Source organism: Somniosus microcephalus, chromosome 17, assembly GCF_052327205.1.
Source record: "Somniosus microcephalus isolate GS21.2 chromosome 17, FLI_Smic_1.0, whole genome shotgun sequence".
Lineage (NCBI taxonomy): Eukaryota > Metazoa > Chordata > Chondrichthyes > Squaliformes > Somniosidae > Somniosus > Somniosus microcephalus.
Window position 1 is genome coordinate 42,437,300 of NC_141003.1, and position 26,671 is coordinate 42,463,970.

Here is a 26,671-nt window from a genome sequence, read left to right on the forward strand (position 1 = left end):
AAATTTAAGTTAAAAAATTAAAAAATAAAAATAAAAAAAGCTTGTTCATACTTATTTCAGGTTTACCTTTTCCCCAGGAGAGCCCAAATCTTTGTTTTGCTCTGACATTTAAAAAAAGTCAAATAAAAGCAACTTATTCACTTCCTGGTTCCCTGTCTGTGAGAATTCTGCATTGTGATTGACTGCTTAGACAGTTTGTTAACATCACATCAGAGCGCACTAGGAATTCCCCATTCTACTGCATGATCTCAACTGAGTCGAAAAAGGTAAACTTGTCGCCGCAGAGATTGCGAGAACTTTGTGAGCAGCTTTCTTAAGGGTTTGCGGCAAACGCCTTTGCTTCGCCGCTGACCGCAAATTATGGGCCAATGAATTTCTAGAATATATTTGGGACAGTTTTCTAGAATAATATGTTTTAGAACCAACAAGTGAACAGGGCATACGAAATTTAGTCAAGGGAAGGAACTTAGTGAATTTAATATAAGTAATGAAATGGCAATAAAGAAAATAATGAGACTGAACAGTTGTATAGAAGTTACTGGAACTCCTCCTCCTCCAGCCAGCCAGCCGTACCATTTCTAGTACAGGAGGGCCCTTTAATTTGCGCTCCCCGAGGCCCGCATCGGCTGTGTACCGTTCCACTTCACAGTCGTTAGGGCCGCCCGGCGCACAATGGGCCGGCGCGAGTGAGTTCCGGTTCGGGGCGCACAAAGGGCTTTGCACGACGAAATGACGTCATGATCTGGGCGCGCGCTAAGACTTTGCGCCGGCGCTAAATGTGTACTGAAGTTGGGGCGAGGCGCAGATCGCGCTGCACCCGGGCGCTAAGCGCCTAGCGCTCGAGATCTACTCCTCCTAAGGCGCTAACGGCTGGCGCGCCCAACTGAATTTCTAGGCCAAAGTGACTAAGCACGGACAAGTATCACCTGCTCAAAGAGAGTCACCATGGATTTGTGAAAGGTAGATCATATCTGGCGAATCTAGTTTGAAGGTCGAGAGCTGGAGAGACAGTTTGAAGGTCGAGAGCTGGAGAGACAGTTTGAAGGATGAGAGCTGGAGCGGAACCCGGTTACCAGGACGCCAAGTTGGACAGCCAGGGGTAATGTGCAGGTCAGATGTGTGGAAGAAACCGAGGGGAAACATCGAGAAAAACTGAGGGGAAACAGAGAAAGACAGAGGAAACATCGAGAGAGAGAGAGAGAGAGAGAGAGAGGGGAAACATCGAGAGAGACCAAGATGGAAACATCGAGAAAGACCGAGGGGGCACTTTATTTATTTAATTTTATTAATTTATTAATTAATTAAATTTATTTAATTATAAGTTGTGAGTTCCTCACGATGCTCTCCCAGTGCGGCCACCCTGTAACCAAAGATTATTCTAGAAGCCTGGGTAGAAATAGCAATGTAATTACTGTAGAAATTACTTTTTTTACATTATTGCTTGTTCATTTTATGTGCTGTCTTTTTATGTCTTTTATTTATTTTATGTCTGCTTTATTTATATTTAAAGTATGTATGTGTGTATATGTCGGTATGTGTTTTTTTGTGATGGCGCCGATGAAGATGGCTGCCGTCCTTGCGAGCTCCGTGCATACCAGGCAGCTCAGTGTTCTTGCTGCTTGGTGCTCTCGGCTCGTCAAGAAAAAAACATTTCACTGACTAGATTACACTTCTTGTATTTAGTTATGTGACCGATAAAATTGAAATTGAAATTGAAAAATAGTTGACTTTTTTGAGGAAGTAATTGGTACAATGGATAGGGGAATGTCCAAGGATATTGCCGAAACGGACTTATAGAAGGCATTTGATAAAGTTACGCACCAAACATTATCAAAAATGAAAGCGCACGGATTTGGAGGTAACCTTGTGTCGTGGGTTGGTAATTGGTTGGGAGGTAGCAGACAGAGAGTAGGGATAAAGGGAGTGTTATCTGATTGGCAGCATGCTCCCCAAAGATCTGTACTGGGACATGAAGCTTTTCACCACATATATTAAATGATTTAGATAAAGGAACAGGGAGTTGTATATCCAAGTTTGCAGATGACACCAAGTTAAGATGTATAGTAAATTGTCAAGATGGGAACAGGAAGTCACAAAGAGACACAGATTAAGTGAGTGGGCAAAACTATGGCAGATGGATTTCAATGCGAGGTCAACCACTTTGGATCAGAGAAAGATAAATTGGATTTTTTTTTGTGGGGGAGCGGGGAGATTAGTTGCTGTGGAATAATAAAGGGATTTAATTGCCCATGTACACAAATCACTAAAAGCTAATGCACAGGTACAAAAGGTGAAAGGCCAACATTCCATTCTCTCAAGGGTGTCGGAATACAAAGTGAGGAAGTGATGCTTCAGTTGTACAGAGACTTAGTCAAACCCCATCTGAGTACTGCGTTCAGTCTTGGACACCGCATTTTAAGAAGGAAAAATTGGCTTTGGAAAAGGTATAGTGCACATTTGCTAGAATGATACCAGAAGTCCTGAGGTTAATTAGAGGTTAATCTGTCAAGAGGTTTGTAGATTGGCAGGTACTTGTAAATTCCAGGTCTGAAGAAACCAGTAAGAAATGACTAACTATCCTTCTTCAAAAAATATTTGATATGTTAGACAATTTTCATCACTATTGGAGTGCATTCTAGGGTGACAACCACTGACTGTAGTGTTCATTAGCATAGATTTTTCAACTTGGCCTTATTATAAGGCAGGTCATTAGCCCATTTGTATAACAATGTTTGAAAAATCTAGACCATTGACTCAGTATTGACTGACCTATGGAACTTTTTAAATGTAAACATTTTCAACCATAAGTATCTGGCAATTTAATTTCAATAAAATTCTGAGGCCAATAAAAGTTTAAAAAAATTAGAACGGATCATCTTAGGATAGATATTAATGCTTAAACTGATACTGCACCATCCAAAGCATACATGGAAAGGTAGTTGTTGGGGCAGTAACAACTTGCTTTTATATATCACCCCTCACAATACTTGAGGGGAGAGGAGGCAGACCCCAAACCTCAGGTAGACCCAGGACAAGTAGCGCTCATTGCCCAAACAGACATTGGAACCCAAGGTCATTCTGAGTAGACCATTCATAGATAAGGCAGTTCAAAAGTTGCTGCATGTTTTATGGTTATATGTATTTTCAGATTACATTTAACAGTCAAGATACCAACCTACAATGATGTGCAAGGCAGACGTCACTGGATCATTCACTCCAACTGTTGCATAGCATATGCAATCTGTTGAACCTGGAACAGAGACAATATTTCTCTCAGAATTATTTGCTGTTTTCTGGTTGCCATTTTTTTTTCTTGAAATGTTCTTTTCAACAGCAGCAGATTAAAATGCATCAGGGAACTAATGCTCACTTGCACTAAAAAGATGATTACTGTAAGATTACACTAAAGGATTGGGGAATCTTGCCAGTCATCTGGGCATATTAGGCAATTGTGGGCGTACTGCCACAATATTCTAGCCATTAACTTACTAGGCGGCATGTGCACAATTTCCCAATTTGCACAATGGAAGGTGAGGCTTCCTGCCCATATTTAAATTTAAAAGTGAAAATGTTGGACTTTCAACATCTGCAGCTTGCACGAAAAATAATTAGCTTTTATACATATGTTTAGGTATTCTTCTTACTCCTTCTTAGGCAGTCCCTCGGATGACTTGCTTCCACATTAAAAATGAGTTCGCAGGTGACTGATGAGTCCAATGTGGGACCTACAGTTTCTGTCACAAGTGGGGTAGATAGTGGTTGAAGGGGCTGCTGGGTGGGGTTCTTGGGTTGACGTGCGCTCCTTGCGCTTGGCTTCCGCTTGCTCCCGGCGAAGAGACTAGAGGTGGTCGGCGCCTTCCCGGATGCTTCTCCTCCACTTTGTGCGGTCTTGGGCCCGGGATTCCCAGGTGTCTGTGGGGATGTTGCACTTTTTCCAAGGAGGCTTTGAAGCGTTTCCTCTACCCACCTGGGGCTCTCTTGCCGTGCCGGAGCTCAGAGTAGAGCGCTTGTTTTGGGAGTCTCGTATCGGGCATGCGGACAATGTGACCTGTCCATTGGAGCTGATCGAGCGTGGTCAAAGCTTTGATGCTGGCCCGAGCGAGAACACGGATGTTGGTGCGCCTATCCTGCCAATGGATTTGCAGGATCTTGCGGAGGCAGCGTTGGTGGTACCTCTCCAGTGTTTTGAGGTGCCTGCTGTACATGGTCCATGTCTCTGAGGCACACAGCAGGGCGGGTATCACTGCTGCTCTGTAGACCATGAGCTTAGTGCCGGGTTTGAGGTCGACAGATTTTAGGTACTGATATGTTGCTTACTAGATGATATTCAAATTGTCATGTAAAATATTATCAATTGATAATACCTACCAGCCTTGGGAAATGTAGGGGAGGGGGCAGGAGAATGGAAGTGAAAACAGACAAGGATTAATGCAAAACATGTGCTTTTACAAAAGGAAAACACACTGCTACTTTACTGAGGATTTTCATAGAAATGTAGTTCTTCACTTTTCCGGATCAGTGCAACGTACAGCATCTGCAGATTTTTTTCAGTTAATTTGCAGGACAAAATGAAAGAGCACATTTTAAAAATCAAACAACTTTTTTCACAATACTCACAAACATCACAAAAACGTTTATACTCTATAAGCTCTCTAGACAGCCTAAGGCTATACTGAATAATATTCTATGAAATGACTAGCCAGTTTAAAAAAACACAACAGCAATTAATATTTCCCCCAGGTGAAGTAAACATTATTCTATAAACACACAGCTTGTTACTCAATTATACATTACAAAGTTGCTCTCTTGGTTAGCAGCATTATTTTAATCACCAGTCACTCATTCAAAGTCCAATGTGCACCATAATACACAATGCAATAAAAATCCCTCAAAAAAAAATTGTTCAAGATCCAGTAGAAAAAGTGTGGCATCAACAATTTTGGCATTATGCGGCAGACTACAACATTTACATCCCTCGACTGTCTTGTAATCTCCTCCAACCATCAATTATTCTCAATTTAGGAGACTTATAATTGGCTCCCTTCTATTCAGTGATAGCTGGACAGGTGGGTGAGCTGCTGAAATTTGGGCGAGTGAGTGGGCTCCAGGTTATTTCTCACAGGACTGTGTAACGACAATGTACAGATTTTTTTGCTGCCAGACCAAAAGGATTTTCAGGTTGTGATAAACTTTTTTTTTGTTTTTTTTTGCAGTACAACAGAAACAGCAAACTATAACCTGTATTTTACTTGTCTGAAAGTGAGTACAAGTAAAATAAGTTCCTTTTGTATTGAGGCAGAAGAGCTGAAACTGACAGAAATTGCTTCTCTAATGCAACTGTGAGAAATTGCTTTAGAAAGCTTATACTGCAGAAATTTGTTGGTCAAAATAAGCTGTGGCTATGGGTAAAAAAAAAAACAATTTTTCATGCAAGGAAGTGGAGACCCAAGTGACTTCTACAAGAGGTAATCTAAGCAAGGGATTTGGATAACAGCACAAATGCTCAAGTGGGACAGAACACTCATCAGTTTTTCATACTATCTATATATCATTTCATATGTTTAGAATCCCAGTGCTCAAATTGAACAGAAAAGTTAATTAAGCCTACAACATCTTTGAAAATGCTGTTGACAATTTGTAGGGGCTTACTCTCACTATAATGAAGCAGTAGCAATAGTCAAAACCAGCAGGATTGAGGAGTTGGTATGAGAACATTGCAGACATTAGAGAACAGGAAACATAATTTTACTTCCAGCATCAACCCGAACAAATAAAAAGCAGCCGTTCTTTTTTCATACACTATCTGGGTCTTAATAGAATATACAGTTACTAGGACTGACCACTTGCAAGAGAACAAATAATCTTGTAGTATAGATTATTTCTGCCAGTGATTAAGTGTATTTGAAGTAGGGCAAATCTCATTATTGGTAACAGATTTTTATCATTGTTTATCAATAATGTGCATCAAACTTTAAACAACAAAATATTGTATACCGAGTTTATTACACATCTGCACTTACATTTTTTAAAATGCATACAACACGATAGGGTTTTAATAACAAACATTTCATAATTACAAGAAACCTTCATAGTACACAAGAATTGCGCTTAGTTATATTTTAGATCAAAATAAACAGAAAAACTGCAGTTGCTGAATGTTAAACTAGAAAAAAAGACAAATATATTACATTTCAAAACAAAGAGGCTCACTTTTATTGTTCAGAGAATTCACAGAAAATCTGATTCCAATTCAGTTTCCAGATGCTAGTTTAAATTTAAAAAAGTTTAAAGTATTTATTGGTAGACAACAAGCCATTCACTACATGGAATTTTGATCATAAAATATCTCAGCCTATTTATGGCCGATTTGTAATTTCCCCGACGATGCATTCACAGAACAAGCTTAGCATTGGTGCAACACCATTTCAGGTTTACACCGATGCCAATATGGTGATGCTAATACCCGCTGAGTTTTTCCAGCGTTTTCTGTTGTTACACCGATGCTAAACTGGTCAAGTGTAAGCTTGTCAACTGTAAATTGAGTAACAAGGCCCGAACAGACTCCAACGTAAAGTGGAGTGAAGCTATCTTCTCCATAGTCCCACTCTGCGTCATTTTGACATTAGATCAGCCCCCGACTCGAGACTCAGTTTACACTATAACTGCAGCATCGATGCAAAACTTAACCATCAAATGGAGCGATTTTCATGGTCTGTAATTCACTGTTGCAGCACCATTTGAGATGCTCCTTTCTTGAGTTCCTTTCTACCTGAAACACTAAAAGGAACCAATACTGGAAAAGACAGACAACAGGCAGCCTTTTCAGTGTATGAAAAAAAAGGCTGAACTAGACTGAAATAAAGAATATTCGTTTTAACCCATTGCTAACTTTTGAGTTAGCCTGATATAACAGACGTCTTGCACTTTATTAACTTTAGAAACAATTTCTTCAAAAACAACAAAGTCAGACACAACGCACACTTATCATTTGGGCACAATGAATGAAACCCTACTGGTACGGAAAAAACAAGAGTAGCCTCCCAGAAGTGGGGTTACATTTAGTGCAGGAAGTGAAAGTTATGTGACAAATATTTTGAAAAGAGACGTAATCCTTTATTTTCTACAGTTTATGACTTGGATAACTTACTAGTAAGTGAAAGATAAAAACAAGGAAGCTAACATTTTTAATGTTGAAATTTACCAGTGCAGGTTTAGCATATTATTTTCTCCAAGTAGAATTTTTAAAAAGGTGGAAACACCCATTGTATATTTTGCATTGCACTTTTAAAGAATATTTTGACCTTTTCTACTGCTTTGTTATGGTAGAAATATGCTTCTCACCTGCTGGGATAATTCCAATCCTCAAATCACATGGAACTAGTTCAGCACTGGGATCATTTTGATCAATGCTTGAATTCTTCTGTGTCTGACCAATCAGACCATGCATTACCTCACTGAACATTCCATCTCCACCAACAGAAACAACCCTGGCAACAAGAAAAAAAAAATATAAAAACACATCAATACTCGGGCCAAAATTTGGTCAATATTTCAGTTAAATACATTTTAAATGTCATTTTTTATCATATACATCAAATACTCCTGTTTCTGTAATGCTTATGAATTCAACACTATTTTCAAAAGGCTCACCAGGAGTAGTTAAAAGTAGAATGACTGGGGTTCTCCAAAATGGTGCTTTTATGATGGTAAGTTAGTGAACATAAAACACAAGTATGAGAATAGAATAAATGAAAATATGAGAAGCTAGACAAATAATGAACAGGAAAAAACAAAAATATTAAGTTTTGAACGCTTAGAAAACAGATAAATTTGGTATACACATCAGTTCTGAGGAATATGCAATATATCAGTTTCCAACATCATGTGTCAAGGGAGCTTGTTGTTCATAATTCATGAATAATTAAAATTTGGCTAAAAGTTTAACACTGCTTACAAAGATGCAAGTATACACTTGTGGTTCTCCATTCAATTTATAAAAGTAATTTTCTGTACTATAAAGCTACTTCTGAAGTATGATTAAATTGCAGTTGAATATTTTTACATTATTGAGTTCACAAATGAATGTTAACGGTCAGATGAATGCACAGCACCATAACATAATCCACCCCTAGATCCAATAGTTCCACCAGAGGGAATATTATGATGCACAAACGTAATCGAAGTCATAAAATATAGGCTTAGCTGTTTACGTGCACAGGCAGGCTGTTTAATGTGCTTGATACAGCAGCTTTGTTCTAACGAGAGTTCAGTTTATGATCCTTTGAAGAATACAGGAAACTTTTTTTTATCCGGCACGGACGGGACCGACGTGGTGCCGGTTCATCAAAAATTCCGGATAACCGAACGCTATAGTAAAAGATATGGAGCCGAGAGCGCCGTATAAAGCAACAAACCCTGTTGCTTAGCTTCAAAACAATGGCCACAAGTTGCAAGCGTCTCTGTAGCTTAGCAACAGCTGCAGCCACACCCTTGCACAGCAACACATGGAGGAAAGCAAATAATAAAAGTTACCTGAACCGACTCCTGAATTTTGCCGGTTAACCGTCATTTCCGGTTATTTAGGTGCCGGTTAATCAAAAGTTTCCTGTAATGAGCATTTTATCCGTTAACAACAACTATCATCTAATAGATGATAGGAATGGTTTCAATTGCTAACAAGTTTGTCCCCTTCACCCATCACCCCTGTGCTCGCTGACCTACATTGGCTCCTGGTTAAGCAATGCCTCGATTTCAAAATTCTCATCCTTGTTTTCAAATCCCTCATGGCCTCGCCTCTCCCCATCTCTGTAATCTCCTTCAGCCCCACAACCGAGAGATATCTGCGCTCCTTTAATTCTGCCCTCGAGCATCCGATTATAATCGCTCAACCATTGGTGGCCGTGCCTGCTGTTGCCTAGGCCCTAAGCTCTGGAATTCCCTGCCTAAACCTCTCCACCTCTTTGCCCCTTAATACCTAGCTCTTTGACCAAGCTTTTGGTCACCTGCCCTAATTTCTCCTCATGTGGCTCGGTGTCAAATTTTTTGTCTTCTAATACTCCCGTGAAGCGCCTTGGGATGTTTTGCTACATTAAAGGCGATATATAAATAAAAGTTGTTGTTGCATCTGTGAATTAGATAAATGCATTATTAATGACAATAAGGAATTAATTTAAATTAAAATATTTTTTTTTAATCCAATTTTTCACAATATGTATAAGCTTGAGAGTCGGTGGTGGTGGGGAGTGGAGGGGGAAAAGGAGGCTGGCAAGGTGCCCTTGAAAATCATTCCAAAGCATATAAACATAGCCTCATGCTTCTCTTTAAATTATATATAAATGCCAATTCTGCCTAATAAATAACACTGGTATATATGGTCGAAATTTTTCCTTCACATTTTCCCACCTTGGAGGAGCAACCATTTCTCATTCATTTTTTCACTTAGTCAAATTATCTTTCCACTTGGTTTTTGTCTCCCTCTTTCTTGGTCTCTGAAATGGTCTCCTCATGCTTTCTTTTTTTAACTCCAGTCTTTCTCTTAAACTAGCCTGGGTCTAATTCCACCAAATTAGAAACATTTCCATCATTCCCTACCTATTTTTTCTTATAATGTCCTTTGTCTTTGTTTCATCATCCAGGTTTATAAAAAAAACTCTTAGCTGCACTAGCTATCAAATAGCATGCCACCAAGATACAGGAAACTCTTTGGTATCCGGCACCGACGTGTTGCCAGTTGATTAAAAATTCCGGATGACGGAAAGGGTTATCTACCGAGGCTACTTTTAACAAACAAAAATTTTTAAAAATGAAGAAATGTGCAGTATACAGTAATTGGGTACTCACCTACAGAATGTTGTGTTAAATGGATGGTGGAAGATGCTTGATTAAGTACAGTACTGCCAGTTGAGGGTAATCCATAACTCTAATTACTTAGCAGTAAAACAAAGCTTATACAGTAAACGACTGTGTACAGTACTCTAGTTGACTGTACACTTATTCCAAGAGACTACCGGCAGCGCGGGAGACACACAGAAAAATGGCGGATCGAAAGAGACTACCGGCAGTGTGGGAGAGTCAGACTCGTGTTACAGGGGTATTGAGGTGTTCCGACAGCGCCAAGAAGCCGAGTAGTGGCAGTTTGGAGAACTACCCCCACTGACTAACTTGGCCACCGCGGGAGGCTCGGACTCGGCAACATTTCTGGTTATTGAGGTGTTGTTTTCGGAGTATGAATTTTGCCGGTTAATAGAGAATTCCGGATATTTAGGTGCCGTTTAAACGAGAGTTTCCTGCATTGCAGTCCTTCTCATACAGGAACTTTCAGTGGCTGTCCTCTGTTAGCATGCCACTTTTTCCAAGCGGTCAGTATTTTGCAAACAATGAAAGTACACGCACTTCCTGTTAAAGTAAGCTGCACCAGATTTAAAGTAAATATGAGCCCTTAATTGAGATTTACAGACATACAAATGAACCATACGCCCAACCATATTGTATGACTGAAGGAACAATTTAGAGAGACACACAGAGGCAGGGTATTAGGAGGGAGAGTAATTTTTAAAAAATGTTACTCATCTCCTTTCTGAAATTTATCATTGAAAATCAGATTTTGGTTTTTATCACTTTTACGTGTGCATTTCATGAAGTAACCAATAGCACAGCCTTCCCAAAAAACTTAGCTGGGCCTCTACTTAATAAATCAAATCATTGAATATACTGAAAATTTGACCAGTCCCAAAACAACATTAATTTTAGATTAAAGAATGAATTCAACATATATTGGTAACAATAATCACTGTACATTATAGATTTAAATTACAAAAACTTAAAGCATTTAAAAAGCAATGCAATACTAGCGTCAATGTGTGCATAGGTAAATAACAAAGCACACTGAACTGGCCGTGAAAATTCTGGATAATTTAGGGTAAAAAAAAATTGAAAGGAGTTTGTGTTTTGTATCTTTTTAAAATCAGAGCTCAATTGTTAAACATAAAATAATCAAATTAGTATTTCTTTTGATTAAAAAATATTTTCTAAATCCTTAAACAGTTGATCAAATTGGAATAACACTGTCCATGATAACAACACTTACCCATCGTACTTCTCCAAATCAGCTTCTAACAGATGGTCCCTGGCATGATTAGCACGTTCAGTTACTGGAGAAACAAAACGAAAAACAAACTTCAGACAACACCGCCCTCAAAAAGAGGTCAGATTAGTCAAGATAGACAGGATTTTTTTCACAAATATTTTGACGCAAGCTGTTACACTGACATGCTAAATGTGGGTCAATATAGGTCCCATAATTCAATCACAACGTCGTATCAAACTTCTTCTGACCTTACGATGCAGAGGTGGTCATTGATGAAGCAGCTGAAGGTTTGGCATAGGACACGGCCCTTAAAAACTCCTGCAGCAATGTCCTGGGGCTGAGATGATTGGCCTCTAACAACCACAACCATCTTCCTTTGTGCCAAGTATGACTCCAGCCTCTGCAGTTTCCCCCCCGCCTTGATCCCCACTGACTTCAGTTTGACTGGGGGTCCTTGGTTTGGCAGCCCAAACTGCCATTCCTCTTTGCCGGCGAGCTGCTTGGGGACACCTATTAGGTGTCCACAGCTCGCCGGCTCAATGTTAATGAGGCTGGAGGTCCAATATTGGGTGCGCCTCAGGTCAATTCAAAGATGGCTGTGCTCGAATTTCTAGGCCATCGGGTCAAAAAACTTAAGATATTAACAAATTAAGTTTGATTTATATCTTAACTACGTTATTCAGTTCTGTGATCCATTCTGATTTCTTTTCTCTGCACACAAATTCTCTGGCAGACTTTGTAAGCACACTTGGGAGGAGAAGGTTACTGAGAAGTCTATCACACTGCAGAACAGTGATTTGACCTCTGAAGCATTCAATTCAGTCACCTTGATGAGCCTGTAGATCTACATTATATCCACGCACAAAATAGATGTCTCAATATTTATTCTGCGCACATAACCACTGTGTTATTACTTATACCAATCACGTAGAACATAGAACACTCACTGCTATTTTTATGGACTGTTGCTTTAGGCAAACTTAATCCACTTCAGAACAACATAATTAATATGACATCTGGGCAAATGCATCAAAAAATATTATAAAGGCAACCCTGCAATAATCCATTCAGCAGCTGTCTATTGGTGCCTGGTGAAAGCCCAAATTATATTTTTAATTAATGCACATAGCAAGATGTACTGTGAAGAGATTTATATTAAATTAACTGTTATCTAACCATTACCTGCAGTAGTACATTTTGGTATTTTTATATGACGTATAGACTTTAGACACTCAGTATTTCCAAATAAGGCTCTTAATGTACATTATATAATGGCAATTGGACCTGCTTTGATGAATCAAATTCCAAGATGATTAATAGGAAAAAAGGTTAATTTGCCAGCAAGCAAAATTCGTTCTTTTACCAGCCTACTTTGCAAGATTAATAAAGACACTGAACAACCATCTAATCCTCTAGCAGTTATTCTGCCCATCTTACATCGACTTGCAGGAGTGAGGCACATTCAATACATCAGTTCACATGTATTGGCCAGGTTGAACTCATCACACACAACTGGTTTCTTCCAAAACCTGAACCACTGTTACACCAGGCTTTGCATATGCAGTGGTACACAGTAAATCAGTGTGCTGCCTGCTCAGCATGGCTCCACAGGTCACATCCATGTGTCAACGCAGTTTACAGAACCATAGGGTACGTTTATCATAGAACTTTACGGCACAGATGGAGGCCATTCAACCCATTGTCTCTGTGCTGGCCGAAAAAGAGCTATCCAGTTTAATCCCACTTTCCAGCTCTTGGTCCGTGGCCTTGTAGGTTATGGCGCTTCAAGAGCATATCCAAGTACTTCTGCCTCTACCACCCTTTCAGGCAGTGAGTTCCAGACCTCCAACACCCTCTGGGTAAAAAAAAGTTCACTTCAACTCACCTCTAATCCTCCTAAAAATTACTTCAAATCTATACCCCCTGGTTATTAACCTCTGCTAGGAGAAATAGGTCCTTCCTATCGACTATTTAGGCCCCTCATAATTTTATACACCTCAATCAAGTCTCCCCTCAGCTTCCTCTGTTCCAAAGAAAACAACCCCAACCTATCCAATCTTTCCTCATAGCGAAAATGCTCCAGTCCTGGCAACATCCTCCTAAATCTCCTCTGTACCCTCTCTAGTGCAATTACATTTTTCCCATAATGTGGTGACCAGAACTGTACACAGTACTCTAGCTGTGGCCTTAACTAGTGTTTTGTACAGTTCAAGCATAACCTCCCTGCTCTTATTATTCTATGCCTTGGCGAATAAAGGCAACTATCCCGTATGCCTTCCTAATCACCTTATCTACCTGTCCTGCTACTTTCAGGGATCTGTGGACATGTACTCCAAGGTCCCTCTACACTTCTCAGTGTCCTACCATTTATTGTGTATTCCCTTCCCTCGTTAGCCCTCCCCAAATGCATTGCCTCACAATTCTCCAGATTGAATTCCATTTGCCACTTTTCTGCCCACCTGACCAGTTCATTGCTATCTTTCTGCAATCTACTGCTTTCTTCCTCACTATCAACCACACAGCCAATTTTTGTACCATCTGCAAACTTCTTAATCATGCCCCCTACATTGAAGTTTAAATCATTGATGTATACCACAAAAAGCACAGGACCTAGTACTGAGCCCTGTGGAACCCCACTGGAAACAGCTTTCCAGTCACAAAAACATTCGTCAAACCATTACCCATTGCTTCCTGCCACCGAGCCAATTTTGGATCCAACTTGCCATTTTCCCTTGGATCCCTTGGCTGTTACTTTTCTGACCAATCTGTCATGTGGGACCTTGTCAAAAGCCTTGCTAAAATCCATGTAGACTACATCAAACGCACTACCCTCATCGACCCTTTGTTACCGCCTCAAAAAATTCAGTCAAGTTAGTCAGACACGACCTTCCCTTAACAAATCCATCCGGATTGTCCTGGGTTAATCCGTGCCTTTCTAAATAACGATTAATACTGTCCCTCAGAATGTAGTGTGACTCCAATTTGTGCAGAACATGGCGATTTGAATCTCGGATGCTGTATTAGCTCCCATGTTAGGGTGGAACCAACACAAGTTCACTGCACAACCAGATCACCAACTTGAGCAAGTCTTGATGGAGCACAGTGAAATGCAATAGCTTTATCTCACAAATGCACATTGTTATAGAAACAAAGATAGAAGCAGTAGGCCATTCAGCCCCTCGAGCCTGCTCCACCATTCAATGCGATCATGGCTGATCATCCAAATTCAGTACCCTGTCCCTGCTTTCTCCCCATATCCCTGGATCCCTTTAGCCTTAAGAAATATATCCAACTCCTTCTTGAATATATCTAATGAATGAATTGGCCTCTACTGCCTTCTGTGAAAGAGAATTCCACAGATTCACCACTCTCTGGGTGAAGAAATTCCTCCTCATCTCTGCCCTAAATGGCTTCCCCCTTATCCTTAGACTGTGACCCCTGGTTCTGGACTCTCCCGCCATCGGGGGCATCCTTCCTGCATCTAGTCTGGCTAGTCCTATTAGAATTTTATAAGTTTCAATGAGATCCCCTCTCATTCTTCTAAACTCCAGCGAGTACAAGCCCAATCGACCCAATCTCTCCTCATACGTCATTCCTGCCATCCCAGGTATCAGCCTGGTGAATCTTCGCTGAACTCCTTCCATGGCAAGAACATCCTTCCTCAGATAAGGCGACCAAAACTGCACACAATACTCAAAATGTGGTCTCACCAAGGCCCTGTACAACTGCAGCAAGACATCCTTGTTCCTGTACTCAAACCCTCTCGCTACGAAGGCCAACATACCATTTGCCTTCTTAACCGCCTGCTGCACCTTCATGTTTACCTTCAGCGACTGGTGCACAAGGACGCCCAGGTCTCGTTGCACTTCCCCTTCTCTCAATCTATTACCATTCAGATAATAATCTGCCTTCTTGTTTTTGACACCAAAGTGGATAACCTCGCATTTATCCACGTTATATTGCATCTGCCATGCTTCTGCCCAATCACCCAACCTGTCCAAATCATACTGGGAGTTTCTCGGCATCCTCCTCACAGAACACACGCCCACCCAGCTTTGTGTCGTCTGCAAACTTGGAGATATTACATCTAGTTCCCTCGTCCAGATCATTAATATATATTGTTATAGTTCAGATTCAGTGCACAAGTTGTATTACAAGGCCAAGACTACAAAAAAATAAGACGGGCACTTACTGCACTGGTGTGGCAACTAGCATACAGGTTTCCGTACAGATTTACAGTGCAACATTATTAAGCTGAACAAGTGCCAGACCTGTTCGGTCTCATTTTCCACTTGTACAAACCCTGTTATCGCAATGTCTCAGTGAGCTGCACCATGAACAGGAAGACAATAGTTTAAATTACAGGTCATTACTGAAATTGGTATAAATATTTTCACAGCTAGGAAGGCACTGATACAACACCAATTAAATGCAAAGTGCTCCTTGAATTACACAACCGTTATCAAATAACTTCCAAAATTATTCACCTTTACTTCCACCTCAGATCATACTTCAGAACTGTTGGATAACGGACAGAGATGCCGACAGAAGACAGAAAATGGCCTCAAAGCCAGCTGAATGAAAAAGCGTTAATAAAAAACTCAGCAAACTGATCCTTACAAATGCACAAAATTCTAGAAGAAATGAAACAGAACAGGGGCTAGATGGTGGAAATCCAGCCATGTCTCTTCATTAAAAAATCCTGAAGAAGCCCCCTACTCAGTATGTTATCTTACTTTCCTCATTTGGCATCCACAAAAAGTAGATTCCCACCTGATTCAGCGACTTTAGGGGAATAGGCTTGCTCTTTTCATCTGAGACACCTGGATTTAATACAGATACATCAAATTGCAAATCCTCTTTTGCTGATAAATCTAAACAACATTTGCAGGATTATCAGGATTGCTCTAAATGGTAGGTTTTCCATTACATGACAGCAATGAAGAATATATTCTACCAACCGTTTTGCCACTCTGTTTCAAGACAGTAAATTTTAACCACCCTTTTAGGGAGGCATCCATTATCCGTGCAAGAAACCAGATAGGAAATTCAGTTGTTGGCTTTATCCTGTCATGTCAGGTGATGATTTGGTCTTCTTTCTCCATGTGTGATATTTGTATACACTTGGGAATCCATTCTGTTAAATAATTTAGTGTGGTAGAATGATCCTGCTCTTAACCTCTTATTTCTTGTATTCTTCTTTAGCTTATCTTCCATTATTATTTTTATTGTTCCTTATAGGCACTCTTCAACTTTAATTGGTTTCGAACCTCCATTTCTCCATGGCATCTTGAAACTACTATGGAGTCGCTATGTTCTGCAATGCAATGTAACTGTGTTCCTCATTCTCTTCCGTTATTATGGAGTACAAAATGTCAGATCTAGATGTTAAAAATGTAAATCTTGAGCATTTGTCTCAGCTTTGCACAAAATTCAACAAATATTTCCCCCCCAAAAATCCTGAATTGCAGGATTATTTTGTCCTCTGGTTCAAATTCTTCCCCACCCACCCTCAGAGGACATTGTAGCAAAGGCAAAGACTGCCACGATTCGAAAAGAGAATTTGATCAATGGTGCTGGTGACTCTGTTTTGAGACACAATGGCCCAGAAATTCGGGTCTCCACAGGTGAGTACGCACGGAGTACTCGCCCATAGGCCCAACGGAAGTGCCGGTTTCGTGCATGCACTGCGCATGCGCAGGAAACCGGAACTTCCGTTCCCTTAAAGGAAGGGGTTCAGCGGTCGAACGCGTGCGCCGGAGAGGCAGCGCGTATGCCTGTAACTTACCCTCTTGGAGAAACCTGCAAAAAAAACGTAAGTCTCCAGGAGTTATACATGTAAAAAGCAGGCGCAAGGCCTGCTTTTAACAAGGTAAGTGGTGAATTAATTAAAATATTTTAAAGTACTTTAAAGAAAGGTAAATTTATTTTTAGCCCTGTTAGAAAATGTAATTAATTTTTTCAAAAATTTAAATTATTGTTTAAAATAGTTATTTTATGTAATTTAGTTATTTAAAAAATGTGATTTTTTAATTTATTTGAAGTTTTAGTGATGTTTTGGGGCTTAAAGTATTTATAGTTTTGACAGCGCTTCCTGTCAATTTTATGAATGGGCATTTCCCTGCTACCATTGGCTCTCCATGGCCCACGTGATCCCAAGGGATGCATCGAACTAACTGCACCCCTGGGATACGCAAGCACTGCGCGCCGGCAGTTGGAGGCGGCCCAGGATCGGAATCCCACGCGGGCCCACAGTTCAACAGCCGGCGCGCTAGGTAAGTGCAGGTCAGAGGCTTGCACCCGCGGGAAACCTCCGACCCAAATTTCTGGGCCAATAATGTCACGCCGCTTGATCAGTTCTGGCTCTCAATTTAAAAAGTGGTCCAAATTACCCCGAAGATCCATGGAAATACTTGTCCACTTTGCCTCAACGTATCTGTCTGAAATAAGATTTTCTTCACTTATTTACATCAAAAACACATATACAAGCAGCTTGAATATAAAGATTGATTTGCGTTTGAAACTCTCTAAAAAAAAAATTAAACCAAGATTCCTCAAATTGTGCACTTGCAAACAGGCTCATCCTACTCACCAAGGTAAAGCTGCATAATCACGTGTTCTTTTATGTTAAGTTTATTCAGTAGTATTGTACTGGTATTGTGCTATTTATGATAGCAAAATACTGCAGATGCTGGAAATCCGAAATAACAGAAAATGCTGGAAAAACTCAGCAGGCCAGGCAACATCCGTGGAGAGAAAATAGAGTCAACGTTTCGGGTGAAAACCCCTTTGTCAAGACTAAAGCAGCACAGGAAATTAAATGGATTTCATTTCATTTCCTGTGCTTCTTTAGTCTTGACAAAGGGGTTTTCACCCGAAACGTTGACTCTATTTTCTCTCCACGGATGTTGCCTGGCCTGCTGAGTTTTTCCAGCATTTTCTGTTGTTATTTGTGCTATTTATGTTGGTTTCTATCTTAAGCAATATGTTACATTCACTGAGAAAATAAAATCCTCTTCCTCTTTGCCAAAATACGGTTGGGGGGTCGGGGTGAAAGCAGCATGAAACGTGAAAGTGGTGTAAAACAAGCTGACAATTTGCTATCGGCCTTTTCACGCTACGAACAAAGACTAATTTTACCCCCAATGTTTCTTAAAAAGGAGGCGCACGTAGACATGAAATCACTGAAAGGGGAGTGCAGGGGGCAGCTGAAACAGTTTGGAAACTCTACCCTATCAGTACTGCTTTTCTAACTATGTTGCTATCTCCTCACCCATATTGGGACATCTCATGTTTGCTGGCAGCATTGAGATTTATTTGCTAGCCCTGCCCAGAGTACTCATGTTCCCACAGGAAGCTAGAGTTTCAAAAACTGTTTCAGAGCTTTAAGTTGCTCTGGGCACTCCTGTTCTAACCTTTCAATCCTCCCTTTCGCTGCACATGGAATAGTCACCCATCTTTCCTCCTGCACTGCCTGCACCCCATCTCTCAACAGTGTGACTACCCTCAAACACTTGTTCCAAAAACTCTTCTCTCTCCCATGAATTTTTAAAAATCCAGGTTTGTTCGTTCTTTAGAATAGCTATCATGTTTGCTTACCCAACAGTCACCACATACCAAAAGTAATTCACTGTTGAAATGTCTCCGTGCTTCACGCAATGTTGAAAGGTGTTATATAAATGCAAGTATTATTTATTAATACATCAGATGCCTTGACTTGTATTCCACATCTCTGACGTTACATCCCAACATCCAGTTCATCTTACTCGTCTTCATCTCACACTACGAAGCTATTTTTAAATACCGGTCTACAACTTCTCCCAAAACCGTTTCCTCAATTACTTTGATCAAGCTTAATTCATTCATCCTGTAACCTATTCTTTTTCTGCAGTGAAGTATACTCTTTACTATGTACTTATCTAAATTAAAATGTTAATTTTCCAGTTAAGCCAAGTCCAACTATTGAGCTTCTCTGCATCCACTTGAATATCTGCCTATTAAAGTTTTCCACCACAAAATTAATCATACAACATTAACTATTGCTGCACAAATGATTTACATCACTGCCTAATGGAAACTAGTACTGTATTTAAGCAAGCCATACAAAATAAAATTAATTGATGAATTATGGGTAATATTTTTAAAATCTCATCAGCGAGTCAAAAAGGCTGCTTCATACTGTATTTCAAAAGAAATCAGGCTCTTCTTGAATTGTTATATTCTCAGTGACTGTATATAATAATATTTTGAATGAGTAGAAACAGCCAACAAACTCAGATTTCATTGTTACCTCTACCCTACACTGTAGAAAATAGTAACATTAAAATTCAGATGTAGCTGACTGACACAGCTAACCAAAAATAATGGCTCAGTTACAGGGGAGCATCTACAAAACTAGTGAGAAGTGGATACCTCCCGTGAACCCTCTAATGGCCTCAATTTGAAAAAAAAAATCAATTTTTTGCAATTTTTTTTAACTTCAAAAGTAGGAGAAACAGCACACTTAGAAAAAGTCACTCAAATATTACTATTTCATTTGGTATTTTATTGTTGGTCAGTCAGGATCGTGGGATTTAAAAAAAAAAATCCTTTCACTTTTTTCAAAGTCAAAAACTTAGTAATTATCAAAGTTTTACAGTTCAGCAGACTGAAAAGTGTCAAAATTTGACTTTTCACTAGTTGGAGTTATAAAGCAGCTGATGAAAACCTCAAGTAGTACTCATCACTAAATAAATACTAACTCTAAGTGACTTTGGTGAAGTTCAATCAGAATATGGTTTCCTCGATTGCTCACCTGGATAATGTGCTGAATCGCGAAGTTATAAAAATGGGGAAGATCCCAGGTTTGATTTCCCAATCTGTGCTGAATCTGCATAAAGGATACTATAATTGCCCTCAGTTAAGGGGAAACTGGCTAGGGGTCCTATTCCTGATCCGTATCCAATTAGCCCTGCTAGGAGGTGCAGGTGTATAGACAATAGGAAGAAAGAGTATCTTGTTCAGATGGGAATGGTCACTTCAGCACAATACCATAAGTCGACCAGCACTCATGCAACCCGACCCCAGTAAGTGGTCGATGCCTCAGGAATTTGGGGAAATAACTGGTGAAAGAGGAAACAACCCCATAAAAACCAGGTCATGGACACAAAATGTGCAGTTCAACCACTTTCCCAAATGAATAGACAGAGACACATTGACACGTATTTATTAGTACAACACTTAACAGTTTAGCCTGAAAGCAGTCATTAACATAGTTTCCCCGTCCCAGACATTGCTGTGATCAGCTATTAAAATACTAGTTTAATGAGGACACAGTAACTCACCAATCACTTCAGCAGTAATGCAAGCTAACCGAAACAGAGGGGCTACTTTATCGTCATATATTTGCTTTCCCAGTCGTTTCCCTCCAAAAGGATTAATGAATACGATTAAGTGCTTTGGTCGCATAGCTGTGAAAGACAATAAATCAAATATTTAACTCTACTACTGAATTTATCTGGCAATTTTTAAAACACAGGATTTTTTTTTAGATCATCAAATCTGAATGTTAATATAAATTAAAATGGAGATGTCAGCTAGTGCAATTCCTTAGCCACAATTTAAAATCTTAGCTTTTCCCCCTGCTATTCAATAATGGCCAATAAAAGCTTTGACAGACCATTTTGAAAAGCAGGATCAGCCATATGGACCTGTATTTCCTCCCTCGATTTTACATCCCTTCTTTAGATGTCCTTGTACCAGCTTCATTTCCCATTGTTAAAATGATGTAACCTGCATCTAGGCCTCTGCCAATGCGGCCATGTAGCCAATTGTTAACAACTTGCATTTACACAGTGCCTTCAATGTAGTAAAACATCCCAAGGTGCTACACAGGAGCGTTAAGATGCACAAGTGCAGCCCAGCCAAACAGGGTGAAAAGCAAAACAGATCAAAAATTTAAGGGGGAAAAGAAAAGTTTTTTTTTAAAAAACTTCCTGGGCCAAGTGAGACACAGCTCAATATCCCGAGGAGATTTCTTCAAACTTCAATGTTAAGAAGGCATTGTCACAATTCATCACTGGTAACAGAAAGTGCTTCAGAGAATTGTGTGAAAATTAAAGGTCATGTTAGAAATAAAAGCTCTTTAAATCTAATGTATTTTACAAGTTACACATTCGATACTTTCTGATTAAAAGATTGAGCAAGACATGAATATCTACAATAAAACTGTAATGTATCCATTCAACATTTTCCCATGCAATTTGCTGATACAAGAGAAATACACAGGAAATCATCCATTTAGAGGCAGGCACTGTAGTAAACATCGGACTCCACAATGACTCAATAAAATGCTGATACTGGTGTGCTGCACTACCAGCATTCTGAAGTGTTTCACAATTTCCTGGCAGTGATTTTGTTTTATTGGCTGAAAACTCATTTAGCCTTTAAACTATCAAGAGTTGCTTAGCAAGACAAGCAAGCTTTTACTTGAACATTGTTCGAGATGCACTTCAATTCCAAGTAGGCCATGCCCTTGTACCGCAACACTTGAAAATACACCTAAATTCATCCCAGTTTGGCATAAAAATAAAACAAAAAAGGTGACTCAACCGTGACTAACAAGGGAAATTAGAGATAGCATAAGATCCAAGGCGAGGACATATAAATTGGCCAGAAAAAGCAGTAAACCTGAGGATTGGGAGCAGTTTAGGATTCAACAAAGGAGGACAAAGGGGTTAATTAAAAGGGGGGAAATAGAATATGAGAGTAAGCTTGCAGGGAACATAAAAACTGACTGTAAAAGCTTTTATAGATATGTGAAGAGAAAAAGATTGGTGAAGTCAAGCGTAGGTCCCTTGCAGTCAGAATCAGGGGAATTTATAATGGAGAACAAAGAAATGGCATACCAATTAAATACATATTTTGGTTCTTGTGGTGTATGTGCCTTTAAGAGCCCCTGTGTACTGTAATGCCGGTAGTGGCCACTCGGGCTATATAAGCCTGTATAGTGTCTTGTATCTGTTAGTTCACCTCCAGACTTTGTTCAGTAAACACCTGTAAACCAACTCCTGCATTCCGTGTCTCCATTAACACACGGATACAACAGTGGCGACGAATTGGAAACAGACTTACCTGCAATTCGGCAGCACCTCAAGGAGATCGATTCCTCAGACGAAGGTCGAAGAAACAAAAAAAAAAAAGAAAAAAACTCTGGTTTCACCAGCTAGCCGGGCTGCTGGCAGGTACTGCAATAATCCTTCCTGGGCGGCGGGCTGGGTCTCGATCGGCTGGCTCTGCAGCGGGGCCGAGCAGCGAAGGCGGAGGCAAACAGAGACGGAAGGTGGAGCACTCGGGAGACAGCCAGCGCTGCAAAGCAGGTCGGCGTTCGGACCAAGCAAAGGGAGGGAAAAGTCCCAGAGAGTCCGGCGGGAACGAGTCTCCAGCTATTAAAAAATATCTGTATAAATAAAAACCGCGGAGAACAGCGTTGTCAGCAGCGGCAGCGGCGGGAAAGCGCGGGAGGCGCCATTTTTTCTCGGCAGGGAAGAAAGGAAAGCGCGGGAGGCGCCATATTATTTTTCAGGATGCCTAAGACTGGCAATATTACTGCTTTCGATAGTGATGTAGAGGATTGGACCACATATGTTGAAAGAGTGGCGGTATATTGCACAGCGAATGAAATAGAGGATGATAAAAAGGCATCGGTACTTCTAAATCTAATGGCCGCAAAGACATACGGGCTGTTACGAAACTTAGTCACTCCAGCCAAACCGATGGACAAGAATTTTAAGGAGATTGTGGATACCCTACAGAGCACTTAAACCCAACACCGCTGCTGATAGCGGAACGATTCAAATTCTTCAGGAGGAATCAGCACAAGAATGAAAGTAACGCTGATTACCTCACCGAATTAAGGAAGCTGTCAAAGCACTGCCAATTCGGGGCAGGACTGGCAGATTCTCTTCGAGACAAATTCGTCTGCGGTCTAAGTGAAGGAACACAGAAAAGGCTACTTTCTGAGAAAGATTTAACACTGGACAAGGCTTTCAGTGTGGCTGTATCATACGAAGCAGCAGCAAGAGGAGCTGCAGAGATACAGCAAAAGCCACAGGACTTCGGCACCCATGAAATGACACAGGGTTTCGAGAGATGTTATCGCTGCGGCAGATCCACCCATGACCAGAGGGACTGCTGGTTCAAGGACAAAGCATGCAGGCAATGCGGAAAGATGGGACACATTGCACGTGTATGCCGATCTGGAAACAAAAAATCCACTGACAGAAAAAAAATCAATAAGGAAAAGTACAGAAAGGTACAAATGATGACGGACAGTAGCTCCGAAGACCAGAAGAGCGATAGCGACTCCGGAAACAAGAGACTAAGCTGTCTCAAATTACATAATGTAATTGCCAAAGAAGATTGCCAGACCACTTGGGTTATCTTCACGATAGCGGGGTCCCCAATTAAAATGGAGCTAGATACAGGATCAGCTCTGACCGTCATAAGTCGACAGGATTACGAGCGGCTATTTCCGCATATACCTTTGAAAGACACATCCATTATCTTGAAAACATATACGGGGTAGAAAGTATACCCCAGAGGAAAAATAAGGGTGCCTGTTGTATACAACAGCAAGGAAATACAGAAGTTGTATTTATACGTTCTGCAAGATGGTGATCCACCGCTGTTGGGACGTGAATGGATCAGGAAGATACGTTTAGACTGGCACTCCATTCAGGCACTGACGGTGACCAGTAAGAGAAAAAATGATGATGACGTCATACCTGAATGATTAAAAGACATCTTGGCCAACGCCAAAGAAGTATTTCAACAGGAACTAGGAACCTTGAAAGGCGTCACCGCCTCAATAAAAGTGGAAGATGCGGCAATTCCCAAGTTTAAGGCAAGGCCGGTGCCATACGCAATTCGTCCAGCAGTCGAGGCAGAGCTGGAGAATTTGGAAAAGGCAGGCGTGTTATCCAAGATAGATTGGAGCGAGTGGGCAACACCCATCGTCCCGGTCATGAAGAAAACGTTGAATAATGATAAATCTGAAGAACAGAGAAAAAGTCGCATCTGTGGGGACTTCAAGGTGACTGTAAACCCGGTCCTTCACAAGGTACAGTATCCTCTTCCGAGGATAGAAGATATTTTCGCCTCACTATCCGGAGGGAAACGTTTCACCAATGTTGAATTGGCACAGGCATATCTACAGATGGAGGTTGAGGAGGCCTCTAAAAATTATCTCACGATAAACACACACAAAGGCCTGTACCAGTACAATCGACTGGTTTTCGGAGTAGCATCAGCTCCAGCTATCTGGCAAAGAGCTATGGAGCAAGTCCTGCAAGGGATTCCGGGGACTCAATGCTACCTAGACGACATCCTTGTAACAGGAGAAAACGACAACGAGCACCTTGCCAATTTGGAGCAGGTGCTCACTAGGCTGAGGGAACGGGGCCTACGAGCAAATCGCCCCAAGTGCAAATTTTTCCAGAAACAAATATCATATTGTGGCCACATAATTAACGAAGAAGGGTTGCATAAGTCACCTGAAAAAATTGAAGCGGTCATAAAAGCCCCAGCACCTGAAAATGTCTCACAATTACGGTCGTTCCTGGGATTGATAAATTACTATCATAAATTTTTACCGAACTTGTCAACTGTTCTACACCCTCTTAACGAACTGCTACAAACGGGAGTAATTTGGAAATGGAGCGAAGACTGTAAACGTGCCTTCCATAAATGCAAAGGCTTGATCACGTCCAAGGAAGTTTTGGCTCATTACAACCCATCACTACCAATCAGACTGGCGTGCGATGCATCCCCTTACGGCATAGGAGCGGTATTATCGCATAGATTCCCTGATGGCTCGGAGCGGCCGATAGCGGAGTTCAATGAGCGTGACGCAAAAGCGGAGTGTAACTATGCCCAGATCGACAGGGAAGCACTCAGCCTGGTATGGGGAGTGAAGAAATTCAACCATTACCTACACGGACAAAAATTTACCTTGTTGACTGACCATCAACCCCTCGTCTCCATATTCAACCCTAAAAAGGGCGTTCCCATTATGACAGCGCAAAGGCTACAGAGGTGGTCCCTTTTCCTAGGGGCACACCAATATGACATAGAATACAAAGGATCAAAACAGCATGGAAATGCTGACGGTTTATCGCGTCTACTGTTGCCAACGGTAGAAGAGGCACCTACAGTGGACCCAGTGGAGATGTTCCACTCAACCATAGTGGAATGTCTACCAGTAACAAATTCTACCATTGAAAAGGAAACAAGAAATGACCCGACTCTCTCACGAGTCTACGATTTAACGGTGAAGGGATGGCCAGCACATGGCGAACCACTGTTGCCAGCATTCTCGCAAAGAAGAGAACAGCTGTCAGTGTGCCGAGGAACCTTGATGTGTGGATCCAGAGTGGTGATTCCACCCAAACTCCAGGATAAAGTGCTAAAGGAGCTTCACGAGGGGCACCTGGGTGGAGTGAAAATGAAGAACCTAGCCAGAGCGTTTGTGTGGTGGCCAGGTATCGATGGAGACATCGAAGAAATGACCAAGGGCTGTCTAGGACGCCAGAAGGTCCAAAACGCCCCACCACAAGCCCCTCTACATCCATGGGAGTGGCCCTCATCTCCATGGCAAAGGGTACACATTGACTTTGCTGGTCCATTTATGGACTCAATGTTCTTAATCGCGGTTGATGCACACTCCAAGTGGCCAGAGGTAATAAAGATGTCCTCCACCACCACGGAAAAAACCATCACAGTATTAAGGACCATATTTGCCAGGAATGGGCTGCCTGAACAGATCTGTTCTGATAATGGACGGCAATTTGTGTCCGAAGAATTCAGGAAGTTCTTAAAAAACAATGGGGTTAAGCACTACACGTCCGCCCCATACCATCCCGCCACCAATGGATTGGCTGAAAGGTTTGTCCAGACCTTCAAGAAGGCCATAAAGGCCATGGGTAATGAAGACATAAAAATACAGCATAAGGTAGATAACTTCTTGCTTGCATACAGGAATGCAACACATGCGGTTACAAACCAAACTCCCGCCATGATGTTTTTCAATAGAAGACTAAGATGCCGGCTGGATTTGATCAAGCCAAACATCAGAAGGGACGTAGAGAACCGGCAATTTAAAGCATGAATGAAAGGCCAACTAGAACCTTCCAGATAGGTCAACAAGTTTTGGCCCAGGACTACCATACCGAGAAATGGCAGCCTGGAACTATTTGCACACGACTAGGACCGCTGATGTATACCGTGGACATTGGAGAAAGCATAATAAGGCGCCATGCTGACCAGATCATATAGAGTCATCCGAAAAGGGACAACCTACACCACAACTCTATACGCCTAATGATGAAGCAGAGATACCCACAGTATCTACCTCCGATCCGGTGATACTGGAACCAGATGAACCCGACACTGGCATTCAAGCCGAATCGACCTTGCCAAAAGAACCTACTACACCGCCGAAAACTACTACACCACCGAGGCGTTATCCGGACCGAGTCAGGAAGCCTCCAGAGAGACTGACTTATAATTGATTAACTGCAGCAAATGTGTAGATTATTGTTCTTGTAA

At 41.1% G+C, this 26,671-nt stretch overlaps 1 protein-coding gene across 2 annotated transcripts in view; it reads right to left on the minus strand.

The window, feature by feature from the left end:
• Window positions 1-26,671, minus strand: part of cerk (ceramide kinase) — a 64,084-nt gene that overhangs the window by 14,199 nt on the left and 23,214 nt on the right. For both annotated transcript variants that reach the window (XM_086010292.1, XM_086010291.1), the window contains exons 4-7: window positions 20,410-20,535; window positions 11,087-11,150; window positions 7,342-7,487; window positions 3,176-3,250 (exon numbers count right to left, since the gene is read on the minus strand). In XM_086010292.1, the coding sequence (XP_085866418.1) occupies window positions 3,176-3,250; window positions 7,342-7,487; window positions 11,087-11,150; window positions 20,410-20,535 (411 nt within the window). The remainder of the gene's footprint in view (window positions 1-3,175; window positions 3,251-7,341; window positions 7,488-11,086; window positions 11,151-20,409; window positions 20,536-26,671) is intronic.